Below are 20,457 nucleotides of genomic sequence, written 5' to 3'. Positions count from 1 at the left end.
GTATCAGGGAACTAAGTGGTTTTAAAAAAGAATGTATCCCTTCACCTTAGCATCTCCCCCTTCTCACAAACTCAATCATAATGCATGATGGCCAATAATAAAATGTAGTATTAATATAATCTTTTATATATCTATAAAACATTTTCACATTTTAACTAATTTGATCTTCACAATGACTAAACATTCATTCTTAAAGAGGTATATGACACACAATTACCGCATTGAGATTATGGACATAGCCCCAACCATCTTCATGTATTAAAACACTTTCATAATTTAAGATAGAGAATTTAAGATTCAAAAGTTGAAGAAATATCTGACATTTTCTAGTTAGCCCAAGACTGAGCTAGCAGTACAGCATAATCTTCCCTTAACAAACAGAATTAATGCTCTGATTTAAAAATCGAAAATGGACCCAAAGAGAATAAAACTACAATACACTTAACTCTGGTTTTATCTGAATTGTATAAAATGACTAAAGATACACCCCTTACTTGTTAGAATGAGACAACATGAGCTCTTCAAATACTAGGTTAGCAGTTTTCTAACTTTTCGGTCTGAAGATGTCTTTTCCACTCCTAAAAATTATTGATAACTCTAAGGAGCTCTTATTTATGTGTTATATCTATCTATATTTTACTATATTAGATATTAAAATTAAGAAGTAAAAAATAATTTGTTAGTCTATCTAAAAATAACAAACTCACTGAATGTTAACATAAAAGAGCATTTTTACGACAAGTAGATATTCTTTTCAAAAACAGTAAAAAATTTTTAGTAGGGAATGACATTCTTTCATAACTTTGTAAATTTCAAGTCTCTTTAATGTTTGGCTTAGTAGAAGACATCTGAATTCTTAAATCCACTTCTACATTCAACGTGTTGTGACACATTATTTTGCTCTAAATATATGAAAAAAGTTGACCTTACACAAACATGCAATCAGAAAAAGGAAGAGTACTTTAATAGCCCTTTCAGATAATTACTGATATTCTTCTTTGATACTATCAGAACTCAGTGAAATATTACTTTTTTTAAAGGTTGGACACAATCTGGAATTCAAGCCCTTATCAATGAACTTGTCTTGCTGTTATAACATTAAAATCTACTGGTTTATCTGACATGTTGAATGGATCTTTTACATATGCATGATTTCTTACCAAGCACCGGTCATTTTGAAAATTCTGTTTTCACTGAGTTACACAGATCTTCCAAACATTGCACATTTTATTATTCAGTATTTTAAAATTACACTATTATCACCTCCAATCTCACCAGAAAAGTCTAAATATTGAAGCTACCAAGTTCATGATTTCTATAATTCAGTCTTATCACCGACAACACATAGTATGAGATATCTTCCTTGAAGTGATAGGCTCACTTTATTCATTTTTGAGAAAGTGTTTGCAGAGAACTCAAGCTTGAATATGGAGAAGGCAATGGCACCCCACTCCAGTACTCTTGCCTGGCAAATCCCATGGATGGAGGGGCCTGGTGGGCTGCAGTCCATGGGGTTGCTAGGAGTCGGACACGACTGAGAGACTTCACTTTCACTTTTCACTTTCATGCATTGGAGAAGGAAATGGCAACCCACTCCAGTGTTCTTGCCTGGAGAATCCCAGGGACGCCCTCCCAGGGCGAGCCTGGTGGGCTGCCGTCTATGGGGTCGTACAGAGTCGGACACGACTGAAGCGAAGTAGCAGTAGCAGCAAGCTTGAATAACTATAGTTTGCCCATCAGTCATTCTCTCAAGTAAAAACAGCGTTCCACAAAACAGAGACTTGCTCCGCCTTGAAACTCAAAAAATCATGAGTATTTTTTCTTGAAATAATCATCATACCCTATTATACAACAAAAGTGTTTCAGGCGTACTTCCCATTTTGTCCTTCAGAATGTAAAAAAGACACACACTCAAGAGTCAAGACTAAACAAGGTAAATTTTACTTTATCAAGACATTTTAAAGTAAAGCTGGATTTCTTTTTAACTGCAAGTACATAGTGTGAAGACTATAAGTACATATATAAGTATATAGTGTGGAAAATATGACTACCAGCAAAATCTGGTGCTACTTCACTGTTCATGCTAAGATGTGAGGAGTTTTACCCACTTTTGCTCTTCTGCCATTATTGCTTTTGCAACACAGGCAAGAAAGGCAAATGATATCTTAATATTATTATGAAAATAATTCTGACTTGAGAGACAACCAGAGAGACTCCCAGCTATCTGCTGGTCTCACTTTGAGACTACTGTGTTAGGCTAATCAACTTCTGTTCTTGACTATGGAACTCTGAGGACTTAGTATCAGTGCCTTCATAAAGTAACAGAATCTTCATGTACTCAGTGATCAACCACATGGCGAGTCACTGAAACAAAAATTGTTTATATAGTACCAAGGGGCATCACCGACCAGTGGTGGAACTTTCATCCACTGCCCTTAAGCCTTAAGAAAGGGTCACAGGTGTCGGTCTAAATCAGTATTCCAGGGTAGTATATACTCCAGATCCAGTTACCCTAGAGACTCAAGAAATCTCAAACTGAGTTGATGTGCTGCTGCTGCTGCTGCTAAGTCGCTTCAGTCGTGTCCGACTCTGTGCGATCCCATAGATGGCAGCCCACCAGGCTCCCCCGTCCATGGGATTCTCCAAGCAAGAATACTGGAGTGGGTTGCCATTTCCTTCTCCAATGCATGAAAGTGAAAAGTGAAAGGGAAGTCGCTCAGTCGTGTCCGACTCTTCGCAACCCCATGAACTGCAGCCTACCAGGCTCCTCCATCCACGGGATTTTCTAGGCAAGAGTACTGGAGTGGGGTGCCATTGCCTTCTCCAGAGCTGATGTGCAGTTAGGTATTTTCCTCGATCAGTGACCAACTTATTAACTAGCATGGCTTTCACTCCCACACTATCAATTCACTAAAGATACTTAACCTGAAGTCCATAAATTCTCCTAGGGTAATTTAAATAGTTCATCTGATTAATTATCAATGACATGTATCATTGTCATTTTTGAGAAGTAATAAAGCCCTCTAAAATAAGGAAAAACTTTAAAAAGTATTTTCCAAAGTACAATCTCTTCTAATTGATGAACTAAAATACACAGTCAGAGAAACTTACCTCAAGTAAGAAGTTTTAAAATTTGACAAGAAAATGCCTTTTCATCATCAGTTTCTCTAATATTAAACAAAAATAGTTCCCATAACTCTAGGGATAACTCTAAGAATATGAATTCTATTAAGAGCAGAATTCTACTAAATGATACTGGTTTAATATATGCCCTTTTCAGTATACCATAAAACTGATCCAAAAGAATCACAAGCTAACTTCTTTATAAGTCCACTAATTAAAGGCAAAACAATAGATGCCTTTTAAAAAGGCACTGGTAAGGACAGACTGAAATGAAAGAAAAAATACAGTAAAAAGAAGTAAAACAGAAGGGGAAAAAACAGCCACACATATGACAAGCACAGTATTGAAAAAGATGTGATCAACTGAAAACCAAGTAAGAAGAAAAGCACAAATAGGGAGGTAAGAAATTATTAATAGGCAAGATGGTCTACAAATGGGAGGAGTAAACTGTTCCAGGACCTCCAATTTCATAAATACGGATCACTAGTTTTTAATAGAGGAACATATGACTTAAGATTTCAGAATATTTTAAAAGTGCCTAGGAACAGCAAAGTTGAGGGATAATGGGATGTTCAGAGGAAAAACATACAATATTCAATAAATACGGAATTTAATTTCTCTATAAATTTAAGACTTTCATTTTTAAAATAGAATTAAGAACAAAAAAACCTCTGGAGAACTATGCAAAAAAGACCAGAGTAAATAACTGTGTAATAGCCTATGTCTTCAGAATAATGTGTAATATACAAATATTCTCAGATAACAGAAAAATTTGAAGACAGCACTACCTAAACTCTGAAGCACTGTTTTAACCTCTATTAGCAGAGACAAAACTTTAAATCCTTACAATTACCAGATGTATGTCATAAAGATAGCTAAGTTCTAAACAGTTAAAACTGCAAAAGGAGAGTTTCTTGGTCAAGAAAGGTGAACAGCACAATAGAAAAAAACAAAACAAAGCAACCTGATTTTCAGGGGATTGTTTAATCTCCTAGATAAGCTATATCCTATAAATGTACACTTTAAAGCATTCTAAAAGCCCAAAAGAACTGTAATAACACATCCTAAAACTGTTTAACAAAATAAATTCATAAACAAAATATGCACTAAATGATAGTAATGAGAATTTAAACAAGAGCACAGACACATAGCAATTGAAATATTTCTCATACAAAATTAGGCCTCATTGTCTAAACACACCACTATCTCACACATTTAAATGTTTTTAGTTGCAAGCTATGAAAAATAAAAGTATCTTTATTTCTTCAGCAAAATTAAGTATTCAAACTTCACATCATTTTTCTTATAAGCACATAATTTTAAATATAGTCTGCTCAACTTTAATCTTCGCATCATCTTTCATTCTTCCTTTTCACACACTGTAACTAGAATTCCATGAATTCTTCTGCAGTAATTCTTGAATTTGCTCCTTCTTCTCTAGTCATACACCTCACCCTGATCAAGGACCTCAACACCAAAAGCATAAATGACATCATTACTACCCGTCTATCTTCCTTACCTATTCCTCAAGCACTATTATTGGGGCTTCCCTGGTGGCTCAGAGGTTAAAGCGTCTGCCTGCAAGGCAGGAGACCAGGGTTTAATCCCTGGGTCGGGAAGATCCGCTGGAGAAGGAAATGGCAACACACTCCAGTATTTCTTGCCTGGAGAATCCCATGGACAGAGGAGCCTGGTAGGTTACAGTCCATGGGGTCGCAAAGAGTTGGACACGACTGAGTGACTTCACTTAACCTCCATTAATTCACTGGTGTAATTCTCAGTACTTGTAATACTATAAATAGTATATACTCAATAAACTGAATAAACAAATGAATTCCTTCCTCAGTCTGTGCTGCCAATTAATGCCAAAGTGATTTTCCTCAAGTATTACTTTTAATCCCCTAATGAGGAATTTTAAATGGCTCTTCAATGACTGTATATGCAGTTTAATTCATAACTAGTGAATTTTCAGGTTTTCTATAACCTGGCCTACTATGGTTCCCCAAATTGGATTTTCTGCTAAGGCTAGTCCCCTCACCACCTTCCAGTTAATAAATATACATAATATACTTTTCCCTCAAGCTGCTTCCCTACTTTAAAACACCCTCCTCTCATCTATGGCTATCAAGTCCAATCATTCTACAAGATTTGAATCAAATCTAGCTTCCTCCCTATTTAGGTTTCCCTGACTATCCATAACTCAAGAAGCTAAACCAAACTTCTAGCTTATATATATGAACAGTAGGGTTCCCTACTCTTTTAGGTTTGTTCCTAATCCAAACCTGCTAATACACACACACTCTCTCACTGAAAAGAAACATAAAACTCATGAAAACTAAAGAAAGAAAGAGAAAAAACTACTAACAAGAGATTTGTTTTCAAGCACATGCTTGGGATCATTCACCACTCATCTACATCAGTTATATACATTCAATACTTAACACAAATACTTAACTTTAAAACAATAAAATGAGATATTGCAAGATTTTGAATCATCACATATACAATATATTTACAGAGGTAGAAATACAGTTTAATTCATTTGCCAAGATTTTAAACAAAGAGTTGGAGAAAATGAAATTAGCATTCAATTATAAGTAAACAACACTCCATTTTCACTGAACATTCAAATCAACTAGGATTTTACTGTGATTTACCCTTTCATAACCAGTCTCAGCAAAAATGGACTCAATAGTGATGAATGTTCACTGGACTTCTGTGATCATTTTACAGTATATGCAAATACTGAATCATTATGCTGCATACCTGAAACTAACATAATGTTAATCAACTATACTTAAAAAAATACACTCTCAGAAATAATGCAAAATAAAATTTTGCTTAATCTTACAAAAAAATAAGAAGGATTGGAGTATTGCCTCCAGTGGTCTTTCTTCACTTCTTATCCACTGCTAAGTCGCTTCAGTCGTGTCCGACTCTGTGCGACCCCAGAGACGGCAGCCCACCAGGCTCCCCCGTCCCTGGGGGAGCAGGAACACTGGAGTGGGTTGCCATTTCCTTCTCCAATGCATGAAAGTGAAGTCGCTCAGTCATGTCCGACTCCTAGCGACCCCATGGACTGCAGCCCACCAGGTCTTATCCACTACCACTTTATAATAAATAATCCAGATCTTACCAAGGACTAGAACTCAACACCTAAAACCTAAGCCATCATCCTTGGTCCTTTACCACGCGAGGGAAAGGCAACAGTCATGTTGTCAATGGTAATGTGAAGTTCAAATTTTTTTCTGGCTATCACTAGGAAAGTAAGTCACATTAAGAATACATCATTTAAAAAAAATTCCCAAAAAACTATTAGATATTCCACAAAGTTTGATTTTTAATACAAGGGTTATGCTAATAAAATTTCCAATACTGGTCTTCTTTCCCTACTATTAAAATTTTCTTACATTGTAACATTGTTAAAATGAGCTATTTATTATCCAGCTTTCTTTTTTAATTCAAAATACTTTTGCCTACCTCTAATGGTGATCAAGAGACCATAGCTTCATAAAGAATAAGCAAATAAGTTCCTTTTCAACTTTAGTTACCTTCACTCTATTTTATTTTATTCACCCATTACTACGGTGTAAGTTTGGCTCTAAATGACCACTCACAATTGCAACCTCCAAAAGCTCAAATTCCAAAAGTCCCCTCTGACCTCAACAGCACACACCACTCTGTCTCACTTCTTCACTCCTTCTAACCAACTCTTCATTACTGCAAACTCTATCAACCTCCCCTAACACTTCCCTACTCACTTTAATGCTCACATTCTATTCATTTCACTTCTCACCTGAAAATGTTCCTACTCCACATATCTGAATCAATCCCTAATTTTGAATAAACTCCCCAGATCTTCTGGGTCAGTTTCTGAGTGCTAAGCATCACTGAACTCAACCATGCTGACTGGCTTGCTAAAATGTGTGGTTTCCAAATCTCAAATAAGCCATCAACCCTGCAAGACAATACTTGTATTCATTTTTAACTGACTCCCTTTGTGATTTCCTCCCAGCAGCCTTGTGAAATTTTCCACTTTCCTCTAACTTCCAGCCTTTAAATGTTGCTGCTTCCTAGGACATGTCATTGGCCCTTCTGTTTATTTTTTGACATCATGTCCTTAATTTCTATTACAAACTTAAAAGCTAATTCCCGTATTTCTATCTCTATTCTAAGCCTTTCTCCTGAGCACAAACCTATGTATATCCACCTGCCCACAAGATATTTCTCATTGTTCACCAGACATTCCAAAATAAAATTATTTTCCACACTTTCCGTCCCCTTAACTTTTCATAATGCCTTACTTACAAAAGGCACTACCACTATCATCCATTCTTTTTTTTTAATATCTGTTTATATAGCTGCATCAGGTCTTATTATGGCATGTAGACTTAGTTGCATGTGAGATCTTGGATCCCTGGGTTAAACCCACATTCCATGCACTGCAAGATGAATTCTTAACACAGCACCACCAGGGAAGCCCCTCTACCATCCATTCTCCACCCAAGCAAAAAGCTTGATAATCATCTTAAACACATCACTTTCTCATTCTCCATACCAAACTGGTAGCCCAGTCCCATCACATCAGCATTCTCTCTCTTCCATATCATTTCTACATCAATGTGGTTTCTATCTCTGTTCTGGCCTGAGACTCAGTCCTTCTAATATGCAAATGCTATCTGCTTAATTACTCCAATGTTCTTTAGTTTATATTAATGCTTTTCAAGATAAGTAAAGTAGTGAATGACACATTTTAAAGAAATAAATTATCAAGAATCTCTGAGTATCTGTCCATAGACATCCTAAGAGTCTTAGGCGCCTGTCTGAAAAATGTCACTGAAGAAACTAATTTAAAATCTATGATTAAAAAAAAAACAACTTTCAGTAGGGAATAACTACTGTAAAAGAAATGCTTTATTATTACCACTTGAAAAAGAATTTAAATTAATGACATGGAAACAAAAAAGTTAAAATTTCTAAAGATTCCCAAGAATACCTGTGGACCTGGTTAAAGAAACACTAGTTATGATGGCTAATTATATATGTTAACTTGGCTGGAACACACAGTGCCCAGATATTTGGTCAAATACTATTCTGCATGTTTTGTGAAGGTGTTTTCTGGACAAGATTAACATGTTAAGTCAACTGATTTTAAGTAGAGCAGATTATCCTCCATAATGTGGATGGACACTGTCCAACCATTTGAAGACCTTAATGGAACAAACAGAACTTTCTGCTAGAAAATTGCCTTTGAACTTAGTGCATTTCTTCCCTGAGTTCACGCAGGCCCATTCCATTAGATTTCAGACTAAGCCTCCACAATCTCCTGAGCCAATTCTTTAAAATAAATCTATTATACATCTCTCTCTCTCTCTCCACACACATGTACACACATACACATACAGACACACTCACGAAGACACAATCTTGTCAGTTCCGTTTCTCTGGAGAGGACCTGAACAAATATTCATCTCTCCAGGAAAACACTTGATACTCTCAATGCGGCTTCTTAAGGACAGCTTGCCACTCTCCACCTCTTCAAATTCATTTCCCATGTGCAAGAAGCATACAATCTCTGCTCTGGCCACATAAAATATCCTACAGTTCCCCAATGCCACCATTTTTATTCACATTTTCATGTTTCATGTTATTTTATTTAAAACATCCTCCCTCTTACCGCCACTATTTGTCACTTCTATTCACTTCACTGCTCCTACTCAATGTAAATGATTACCTCTCTGTGCCAACACTGTACCAAGAACATAATTCCACTACATGGCACGTATGTCACACTGCAATTTGTTTACATGTCGTCTCCGTTACTACTGGGCAAAAGACTGTATCTTACTCAGCATCACATCCCAAACACCTATCAGATAGTTTGTCATACAGACTTTGCTATTAAATGAATGAACTGATCTCTGAATGAACCATCCCTTTTATCCTTTTCACTATGTTTATAGATCCTGGCAAAAGAGGTCTCTGTCCAGAGTGGCACTGTGGCCCTCCTCAGGACACGCCCCTCACCACTGGGCAAGAAGTCCATGAAAACAAGAAGACAAACCTCTACACCACCACTTCTTACTCCCATTTATCTGGAACTATGGAATTTCTTATTAAAATACCTCTAACCTAATTGCACTCATCTCACACGCTAGTAAAATAATGCTCAAAATTCTCCAAGCCAGGCTTCAGCAATACGTGAACCGTGAACTTCCAGATGTTCAAGCTGGTTTTAGAAAAGGCAGAGGAACCAGAGATCAAATTCCCAACATCTGCTGGATCATGGAAAAAGCATGAGAGTTCCAAAAAACATCTATTTCTGCTTTATTGACTATGCCAAAGCCTTTGACTGTGTAGATCACAATAAACTGTGGAAAATTCTGAAGGAGATGGGAATACCAGATCACCTGACCTGCCTCTTGAGAAATCTGTATGCAGATCAGGAAGCAACAGTTAGAACTGGACATGGAACAACAGACTGGTTCCAATTAGGAAAAGGAGTACGTCAAGGCTGTATATTGTCACCCTGCTTATTTAACTTATATGCAGAGTACATCATGAGAAACGCTGAGCTGGAAGAAGCATAAGCTGGAATCAAGATTGCCAGGAGAAATATAAATAACCTCAGATATGCAGATGACACCACCCTTATGGCAGAAAGTGAAGAGGAACAAAAAAGCATCTTGATGAAAGTGAAAGAGGAGAGTGAAAAAGTTGGCTTAAAGCTCAACATTCAGAAAACGAAGATCATCGCATCTGGTCCCATCACTTCACGGCAAATAGATGGGGAACAGTGGAAACAGTGTCAGACTTTATTTTTTTGGGCTCCAAAATCACTGCAGATGGTGATTACAGCCATGAAATTAAAAGACGCTTACTCCTTGGAAGCAAAGTTATGACCAACCTAGATAGCATATTGAAAAGCAGAGACATTACTTTGCCAACAAAGGTTCGTCTAGTCAAGGCTATGGTTTTTCCAGTGGTCATGTATGGATGTGAGAGTTGGACTGTGAAGAAGGCTGAGCGCCGAAGAATTGATGCTTTTGAACTGTGGTGTTGGAGAAGACTCTTGAGAGTCCCTTGGACTGTAAGAAGATCCAACCAGTCCATTCTAAAGGAGATCAGTCCTGGGTGTTCTTTGGAAGGAATGATGCTAAAGCTGAAACTCCAGTACTTTGGCCACCTCACGCGAAGAGTTGACTCATTGGAAAAGACTCTGATGCTGGGAGGGACTGGGGGCAGGAGGAGAAGGGGACGACAGAGGATGAGATGGCTGGATGGCATCACTGACTCGATGGACGTGAGTTTGAGTGAACTCCAGGAGTTGGTGATGGACAGGGAGGCTTGGTGTGCTGCGATTCGTGGGGTCGCAAAGAGTCAGACACGACTGAGCGACTGAACTGAACCCAATTTCAGCACCTGCACAGGCCTCTTTTCCCATCTGTTCTGAGCATGTGTTCAATGCTACACATGTATACATCCTTGGGCCAAGGAGTAGCTGTTTGGAAGAGGGCGTACAAGAGCCTGGATCTCAGGTACATGCAAGATGTCCACAGGCATGCACAGAGACCTCTTTGTGGTGCCAGAGTCAGGGATGGTGATAGGAGGTTGAGATTCACCTCTTCAGATACAAAACTGTGAGTTTATGAATTCTAAATTCCACAAATTATTAATTTGAATTTTTACTGTTGAGCTGTGGACAAAAAAAATCTCAGTATGTTGAACATCAACAAGAAAGTTACTGTAACACAAACTGAAGGCTCTCTATATTCTAATACCATACAAAATCACCAACTATGACTTGTTCTTACCACCTCACCTCAGCAAGACATAACATAGGTGGGGAAAAACTCCAATAAAGGTAATTAAAATAAATAAGGGGACAGAGGGGAAACAAAAGCAAGGAGAAATGGAAGACAAACTAAAGGGCTTCCCTGGTGACTCAGTGGTAAAGAATCAGTGTAGCACGACTACGGAGCCAGTGCTTGAGAGCCCAGGAACCGTGACTACTGAAGCCAGCACACCCCAGGGTCTGCGCTCCGCCAGAAGAGAAACCACTGCAATAAGAAGTCCAGGCACCACAACCAGAGACTAGCCCCCGCTCTCCACAACTCAAGAAAAACCAGGGCAGCAAGGAAGACCTAGAAAGCCAAAAACAAATAATTTTTTTTAACTTAGGGAAAAAAGGGAGACAAACTAAAAAGTAAAACAAAATTGTACAACACTAAAACTAGAGAGTGTCCTCAAAATTCTGACAATTAATAAAATTACAAAGCGTGCATTCATTCCTTTGACATTTACTGAAAACTTAGATGTACCAATCTATGCTACATGCTGGTGACACATGCCAGGCACTATGCTAAGTGCTGGTGATTCGTAACACTAAATCTCTAGCCTCTAAATGCTAACTGTCTAGTAGTAACAACAATTTAACAATTTAGTAAAGGTAGCTAAGGAATCACATAGGAGAGGGCAATTAACTCTGCCAAGGGGCTTCTCAGCATGTTAAAGGATGAGTAGGAATTTGCTGGCACAAAAAAAAAGTCGGGGGGGAGGAAGGGAAGTCTAGAAGACAGTTATTATTATAATAGAAATAAAAGATTTCAACAGCTAACATCTACTTAGCACTCGCTATATGCTAAGCATTGTGCACAAACCATCCTATTTGATTCTTATAATAACACTATGATTCTCTTTCTATCCTGCTTATAAATGAGAAAACTGAGAATTTAAGTGAGATGACACCAATAGAGATCATACAAAACTGAGCTGTGAAAGATCATGACTTGTTTGAGGAAACATGAACAGGCAGGTATGGTGACATGAAACCAAGTCCATCTGATGCAAAGCCCAAATTCATTCCACTTCACCACACAGCCTATTATTCATTCATTCAAGATAAGTGTATCAAGAACCTACTGTGTATCAAGCACTGTGTTAGGAACAGAGATATAAAAGATATAGTCTTTGGTACCAAGACACAGGTTAGTCAGTAGAGTCTAGCATACCAAAAACTGCTATTACCAAGGTAAAAATAGGGTCCTACGGAAGCACAAGGAGTGCTAAGCCTCAGATGGGCCCAGGAATGGCTGCAAAGCTAAAGAAAGCACTAGTAAGGAGGTAGAGTGTGTTCTAAGGAAGGGAAATGTGTATAGAAAGGCACAGAGACATGTGAGAACACCGCTTATCTTTGGGAACTCTAAGTTTGCTCAATCTTAGGGCATGCACTGAAGACTGGTACTATGCAAAGATAAAAACAGAGAATCGGGCAGCAGCCAGATCTCAAAGGAGTCTAGACATTCAAGTAACATGTTTACTCTGAAGGCAGAAGAAGGATGCTGAGCCATCTTAAAGATGGGAGCGACATGATAAAATCTGCGTGTTAAAAAATTTCCCATGATTACATGAGGAGACAACTTGAAGGGGGGCAAGCCAAAGGTAAGAAAACCAGTCAGGGGCTATTGCATTAAGCCAAGTCAAGGACACATCTGAGAAATATTTGGGAGGTAAATCAAAAACCAGGTAGTAAGAGAGCAACTCTGACTATATCATGAGTATGTTCTTAAAGAAGTCAAAACAAAAACAAAACTGAACAAAACCTGTGTGAGAGACCATACCAAAATTCAGAGTCAATGCCATACTTGGTAAGAAAACATGTAATTTATTAGACATCTGGCGGTTACTTAGTCATAAAGTCAGCACACTGTATTTTTGAATCTTAAGCACTAGTAGAATGAAGGAAGATTTCTCAGTCAACTTCCTCTATTTAATGCCTTCTTTACGTATACTTTATGAAGCTGCTTCTCGGGAAATACTTAAGCAGAAATTGGATGACCATGTGTCATGTAAGAATGATTTTCATGGTAGATGATTTCTAAAATCCCTTCAAATTCAAGATTTCTAAAAGAAGAAATGCCATAAACAAGTATATCACAATTACTACATAATTCAAGTACAGATTTCTGTAGGGGTCTATCTAATGGGGTTGAATCACAGAATTTCCAAATATGGTTTTGACACTATTAACAACTTTTCAGTACTTAAAACCCTAACATAACCATATTTTCAATTGCTTAGGTAGTATGACTAAAATTAATGAAATCAACTACAATGTCACAAATACCTTAAAAATTCACAGCAAGTAATATCCTAAATTGGCTGCAAAACTGCATGACATCTCAAACAGGAAAATGATTATTTCCACTTCACTGTCACCAAGCCCTATGTCTGATAACTAGCACTGAAGAAAAAAGATTTCATCTGGTTGAAGTAGGAAAATGCCCTGCAGCATGCAGAAGAGCTGGCCATCATTACAGATCTCTAAATAGCTTCCTCTTCCCATTAGTTAGAGGACTGATGCCTTGTCACAGGCTCTTACAGAGATTCTTTGATTCAAGGAGCTACTCAATGAAATTCAGGATTCATCTCTGAATACAGTGAATCCCAAACCAGTGAACAGACTCCGAAATTATAAGGCAGAGTCATAAACTACAATGAAGAGGTCCACTCTTTACTTTCAAATTCTGGGTCAAAAATGGCAAATCCAGAAGTCACTAAATTAATGAATATTCTTACTCTTTAGATGAAAAAAAAAAAAATTCTACCATAAGGATCCTATAATAAAATTCTGTCACATCTGAAAGCAGGAATACAAGACAGGTTTTAAAGATATAAACAGATTTTCATATCTGGCCAAGATGAAATTAAAGGAACCAAACTTACCCTCCTGCCTGAAACAACTGCGGGGGTGGTGGGGAAGGACACAAAACATACGAAGCATTTTTGAAAACAATGGACATCAGGCAACAAAGAACAGTAGATCCTTCATAGATGGGAAACATACAAAACAAATCCTACCATTGTACCAGTTTATTGCCTTGAAAGAGTTTCTAGGCCGCAGAACAGGAATGGGGAACAGAGGCAGAGCACAGTGGTCTCCCTGAATCCAGGACACAGAACTTAGTCTGGGGACAGCAAGGTGACCTTCATATACACAGCAGAGCACCTAAGAGAGAGCTGCTCAGAAAGATCCAGAGATCTGCACAGGTTATCCTTCAAGTCTTTAGCTGAGTACTTACCAGTACATGTGTGTGAAGAAACCATCCAGGGACAGTGAAAGAACCACTAAAAAGGATTAGAGGGAACACCACCCAGAGCGCACAAAAGTCAGGACTAGGTCCCGTTCCCACTGCCAGAGTACTCACAAGGGTTTTGCCTCAACAGTGCAACAAAGCAAAGTGGTGATGCCTAACACAACTTAAAAGCAAGATCTAAAAAGACCACTGTTTCCAAGTAACTTAACTGCATTCCAAAACAAAGCTCAAAAATATTTTTAATGAGATGCAAAAAAATCCTGCACCCAACAACAAAGTAAAATTTCAAATGTCTGGCATCTAATAAAAAATTACCAGGTATGCAAAAAGAAGTACAATCCATAGTGAGAAGAAAAATCAATCAAAACCAACCAAGAAACGGCACAGACAACATTAGAAGACATGAACATTAAGCCAGTTATTACTGTATTCTCTATGTTCAAGAAGCTATAGAAAAGACAAAACATGAAATCTATAAACATGGAAAATATAAAAAAGACTGAATTTTTGGAGCTGGAACTACAGTTTCTAAAATGAAAAACACACTGGATGGGACTAACAGCAGATTAAACATTACAGAAAAAAAGGATTAATGAATTTAGCAAGATTACCCAAAGTGAAACAGAAAAAGACTGAAAAGAAAACTGAATGGTATATCAACAAACATCAAGTACCCTGATTTACATGTAACTGGACTTCCAAGAGGAGGAAAGGGGGCAAAGAAAAGACATATATACATATATACTTAAGAAATAATGGCCAGATTTTTTCCAAATTTGATAAAAACTATAAAACCACAGATCCAAGAAGCTCAATGAACTCCAAGCACAAGAAACATCACACACACACAAAAATCCATATGCTGCATTTACAAACAGTTCTCACCCACAAATTCTATAACCAAACTTAATCTAGAAATTATTTTTAGGTTAACTTACTAGGCACAATTTCAACTGACAATTTAATATAATATATCAAAAGTTAATTTGAGCAAAGTGCTCAGTAGAAATCTTAATGATTTCAAAATTAACAAAATATAGCTTAAAACAATGTGTATTTTGTTGCCCTATGGGGTAAATAATTAGGTAATAAATTACAATAAATTTGTGCTGATCTCATAAGACACTTTTAAAAAAACTAAAACATATGTCTTTCTTTTTTTCTTAATTTTCTTTTCCTTTAATTTATACAGGTCATTCAGAACAGAATTAGGACACCGAAAAAACTTTTAAAGAAACTAAAAGGTGGAATTAAAAACAGAAGCAGATTTGAGGTTTGGAATGAAGCTAGTCTTCCCAAAAAAAAACAACCTGGCAACCACTATTTTGGAACACCATTACTTCAAAATATACACACACATATATATTTTAAGTATAAAACTGTACCCAAAGTGGAAACAAGCTAAAGTGTCTGTTTTTAGCACCTCGGCTAACTATTCTGGCTTCAAAAAAAATCTACTATTTTTTGGAAAAAGAATCATTCAAATAAAAACCATTAAAGGGGAAAACTAATGTATTTTCCTACATTTACGAGCACACCTGTTTTTTTAGGGTTCAACATACAAACTCAAAATCTGTCTAAAAACAAATAAGAAAAGAGACACAGGGGAACAAGTTCTGAGTATCTACTGTAATGGCTACCCTTCCTGTCACTTGTGTTCCCTAAAATAGAAGTTGGTTTAATTATTCTACCATTTTGCTTGGGAAATAGAGGGATATTTCAAAGATTAAAGATACTTCCATGGGAAAGCTGCCCAAAATATATTTATTATCCCTGGAAATAATTATGTCCACATTCCCTTTTCCTTTCTTAAGAAAAAAAAAATACATTCAGATAACATATTTCTTTGGGTGCCTATACAAAAAAAAACACTTTTGGAAACATGTAGTAGTATAATACTTTGCTGTAGGATCAACACATATATGAAAAACAGCAAAGTCTCTGAGCATACAGACTACAAGACTCTGAGTACACAGACTGAAGTTACAAGTGGAACAGTTATTTATGGATTTCACTATACCTTCTTTTAAGTAGAAAAATCTAAAGAGAAAACTAATATCAAAAATATACAGAATTGATCACTTTTATGTTAGGGTATTATTCTATTAACAGTAGACTTATTCTCTGGTAACATTTACTAATAATGCACTAAATTCCCCACATATCTAACACAAAGAATATCTTAAAATAGAAAGTTTCAAACTACTCTTGTAATCAGGTAGTATTCAAGAGAAATAAGGCTAATACACATAATTTTGAGCACAGCTGTAATACTCACTACACTGATGTGCTAAGAATGCACCTAATGCTACAATATCTATGATAAAAATAGAGTTTTTATTTCATTGATCCAGCTACCAATGTGATTTCGATATTCAACTGCCACCTCAGAAACACTTTTCTACTTAATTTAAAGCTAACATTATAAATATAAAAAACAAAGATTTGCCTACTAAATCATTAGCTAATTGTCATCAAGATTTCAATCACCTGCATTTCAAAACAAGCTCTAAGAACACCTTAAAATGATTTCCCAAATATTAATCAAATAATTCACACAATCATCTAATCAGACTTTAGTTATTAGATGCATTTAAATTACTTCCTACAGCAAGTCTTCACCAATCAGAACTGCTATTTGAAATTCTTTTCTCTGAAATCTGTTACTTCACCAGTTTCAAAATTTGAGCCATTTATTTTTAGACACAAAGGTTAATAAGAAACATTCTGTACCAAATGCACATAACTTTACAGTAAACGCTCTCCCCCCCCAGCCCCCCACCTCAGGAAACTATTCTAATTCTCCTCATTTTACCAAATTATCAAAAAGGCCACAATGTGGTTTGGATTTCAGCACTGAAGACAGTAAGTGACAATACATGATTTGCAGAATGAAAAATTAAAGTTCCACAATTTTAACAGGTATAATTACTGGCTTGTGATAAATGTGGTGGGCACGTAAGATTATCACCTTTCAAGGTGCAGTTCTTAAACCACCTGAATTTTTCTGACCAAAGATCTTAAAACACAGTCTCTAAGTTCACAGTATGCAATTAAAAAAAAAAAAAAAAGCTGCCTAGAAAGAAAAAACAGAGCACTTACATTTGAAGCATGACTTGGTTCAAGAATACCCCATCCACCAAAGCCACATATTCATCCAGGTTGGTCCCATTTCCTGCAGCCAGAGGTCCAAACGTTTTAACCTAGAACAGAATGATCATTACGACACGAACGCCCACCTCCATCTCTGCAGCCACAAATAATGCAGCAAAATATGCAACAAATAACACCCCACTTACCCAAGTGACCAAGGGGCTGGTCATGAACTGCTCCAGAAGGGGAGTAAAAACCTCGTTCTCCATTTTACAGAGAATGTACTTGAAAAAAAAGGAACCACCACAAAAAAACGCCTAGAGAATTGGTCACTAAACGTTGAAGAAGTAAGTAGAAATCAATGAAAGTCCACTTTGGCACGGGAAGAAAATCCCATCGTGGAGGGGAGAAAAACTCTCCCTCCTCAAAAAACACCCCAGAGGGAAACGAATCGAAATCCCGAAAAGTGGCTTCGACAGCAGCCACGAGCGGCAGCCTGCGCTGGAAATGTCTGTACCGGGCGAGGAGGGGCAGAGAAAAGGCATCTGGAGGAGGAGGAAGGGAGAAGGGGCTGGAGCAGCAAGACAAAAAGCCCGTCAAGGTTGCCCAGCTCCTCCTGGAGGAGCCAGAACAGCGAGGCTGCCCCCAACGAATTAATCCCACAGTGGGCTAAATGAAATCCCACGTTAGATACCACGTTAAGGGGTCCGAGCGGCCGCCAGGCTAGACCTCAGTGTTCCGCTCAACACGTTCCACCCACCAGTGGGCATGGAACAGCTTTGACCCACGGAGCTTTCCCTGCCTGCAGCCCCTCACCAACGACAGGCAGCGCTCGCTCCTTCCCCCCGAGCACACACCATCTCTCAACCGCTTGGAGCCTCGCCGCCTGCCCCCTTCCCCTCCCGGGGGGTGGGGGCTTGAATCAGTGTCCCTAACCCCCCAGCTTCCCGAGCCCCGCCAGCCTTTTCAGTGCGCCTCTGGGAAGCCCTGGCACAAAATCACCGCCGAGCTCCAGCCTCCTCCTCCGCCCTCTCTAGAGGAGCCGGAGTAACGGCCTCAGAACCGCAGTGCCGCATCACACCCCGCTCCTTGCCGCTCAAACTAGTGCCTCCAGCCAGCCGTCAAAGGGAGCGTGCAGCTCCCTCCGCGGCCATATCCTTCCGCCGACTCCCCGCCCCTCCCGCGCCGCAAGCCTCTGGATTGTGGGAGAAGAAAACCGCTGCATGAGCGCGCTCCCGAGTACGCGCGACCCCGGGCCGGCCCCGCCGCCGCCCAGATCCTAGCGGCGGGCGCGGCGTGGACGCGCGCTCGCTGCAGCTGCTGCGGTGGCCGGCTCCTCGCTCGCGCCCAGGATGGTTGCCAGGGCCTGGGGGGCGGGGATGGGAAAGGGAGAGGAAGGGGTCGGTCTGCTCGCTTGCTCATGCCTAATTATGGTTTATTTCCTCCCCGAGTGCTTTCTTTGATGTGTGAAGGAAAGAACGAAATCCCTCTCTTCTAAACATGAGGGATGCAGACGGCCTTTTTCGGACAGTTTGATCTGTTGAGCGTGCTTTCGCCAGCAAAACGGAGTAGGAAAACTCACTGCAGTAAATAGCAAAGAAGGGACCTGAGGCGCAAACTTGTTTGTTTTAGGGGTTTTTTCCTCTTTTTGCTTCTTCTTTAAAAAATCCAGTCCATGAAAGCATGCATGCTCTTCAAAGTTGCACGTGAATGTAGTAGGGTTTTAAATAACCAAAGCTGCCTTTCAACATGTTGGTATTTTCTAACTGGAGCAAACGTGATTCAGACATTGTTGTTTGACTATTTGGTGATTGAAAAAAATCCAAACAAAAATCAAGAGCTACTAAGAGGAAACATTTGGAAGTCATCCAAGTTGGGTGACAAATAAACAGATTACATATTTGTCATAAATCTTAATGCTGTGCACGACTGGAACCATCAAAGTAATTTTAACAGTTCCCCCACAAAATCAAATGTTATTCCTCTTAATTCTGAAGGAAAATAAGGCTTTTCCCTGGGACAAAATGGCATGCAAAAACATTTTTTTAAAGAAAATAAATATAGTATTATAGTTCTTCAGTGTGTGTTTACATTTACATAAATATCTACTTTGAGTACTTACATGATATTTTTAATTAGCAGTAAAAATGTTTTTGTCATAACACTGAATTAAGAACAGCATAATTTCTTATTTAGGTTGTTGAGACCTGGGTTCTAGAGTCTTCTAAGTAAGTAAGTAAGTGAAGTCGCACAGTCCTGTCCGACTCTGTGCGACCCCATGGACTTGTAGCCTACCAGGCTCCTCTGTCCATGGGATTTTCCAGGCAATAGTACTGGAGTGGATTGCCATTTCCTTCTCCAGCGGATCTTCCCGACCCAGGGATTGAACCCGGGTCTCCAGCATTGTAGACAGACCCTTTACCATCTGAGCACTAGAGTCTTCTGCTGAATTCAGATCCAGGCTCTAATACTTACCAGCTGTGTAAGCAAGTCTCTGAACCTCTCTGCACTTTACTTTCTTCACGTGTTAAACAGGGTTAACTTAGTAGAGTTAAATGGCAACCTAGAGTAAGGGCTTTATACATATTATTGATTTTGTTTTCATTATCATTCCTTTCAAATTAAGAATCTTGAGAGAAATGTAACCTGTCTTACTTCAGTTGCAAGAGAAAGAATCTTGCTTTGGAGAGCAGATAAATGCACCTTGCAAATTATCTTAATTAAAATTAGGATGCATTCATGTGGTACTTTGCTAAGTGATATACAGAGTAGAATTTTGCATTGCCCTGGCCAGTACACAAGTCCTGGGTCATCCCGGTTGTTAGCAATCTTTTCCCTTTGCTCTTGATGACTCTTTTCTTAATCACAATCCTTTATTTAGAAACACAGACCAAGAGTGAACAGGCACCAAGAAGGAAGAATTGCTATATGCCTAACTTGTCCACTTTTCTTCATAATCTCTCAGAAGCCTGGCTAAAAACAACATGAAAGTGTTCATGCCTGTACTGTGGTTTGTGTTAAGACAGACCAACCTGCTTCATTCATAAAGGAAAACACCATGAAGTTTAACACCAGTGTGAGTTAAGGGCATTTTGGATGGTAATGACTGAAGGTTAGCACAGGAGTTAAAAGTTAAGATAGAATT

General features: G+C 38.4%; 1 protein-coding gene across 8 annotated transcripts in view; it reads right to left on the bottom strand.

Moving 5' to 3' along the window:
- Positions 1 to 18,364, bottom strand: part of CCDC88A (coiled-coil and HOOK domain protein 88A) — a 118,818-nt gene extending 100,454 nt beyond the window's left edge. For all 8 annotated transcript variants that reach the window (XM_086326828.1, XM_086326829.1, XM_086326830.1 and 5 more), the window contains exons 1-2: positions 17,519 to 18,364; positions 17,322 to 17,422 (exon numbers count right to left, since the gene is read on the bottom strand). In XM_086326828.1, coding sequence (XP_086182954.1) covers positions 17,322 to 17,422; positions 17,519 to 17,581 — 164 coding nt within the window. In that variant the 5' untranslated portion in view covers positions 17,582 to 18,364. The remainder of the gene's footprint in view (positions 1 to 17,321; positions 17,423 to 17,518) is intronic.
- Positions 18,365 to 20,457: the final 2,093 nt, after the last annotated feature.

The sequence above is a fragment of the Bos grunniens genome, chromosome 11 (genome assembly GCF_055505025.1).
Source record: "Bos grunniens cultivar Pamir isolate PY7600 chromosome 11, Bosgru_T2T1.0, whole genome shotgun sequence".
NCBI classification, from domain to species: Eukaryota; Metazoa; Chordata; class Mammalia; order Artiodactyla; family Bovidae; genus Bos; species Bos grunniens.
Note: the sequence above shows the minus strand (reverse complement) of the source record. Positions and strands in the feature narration are given on the sequence as shown.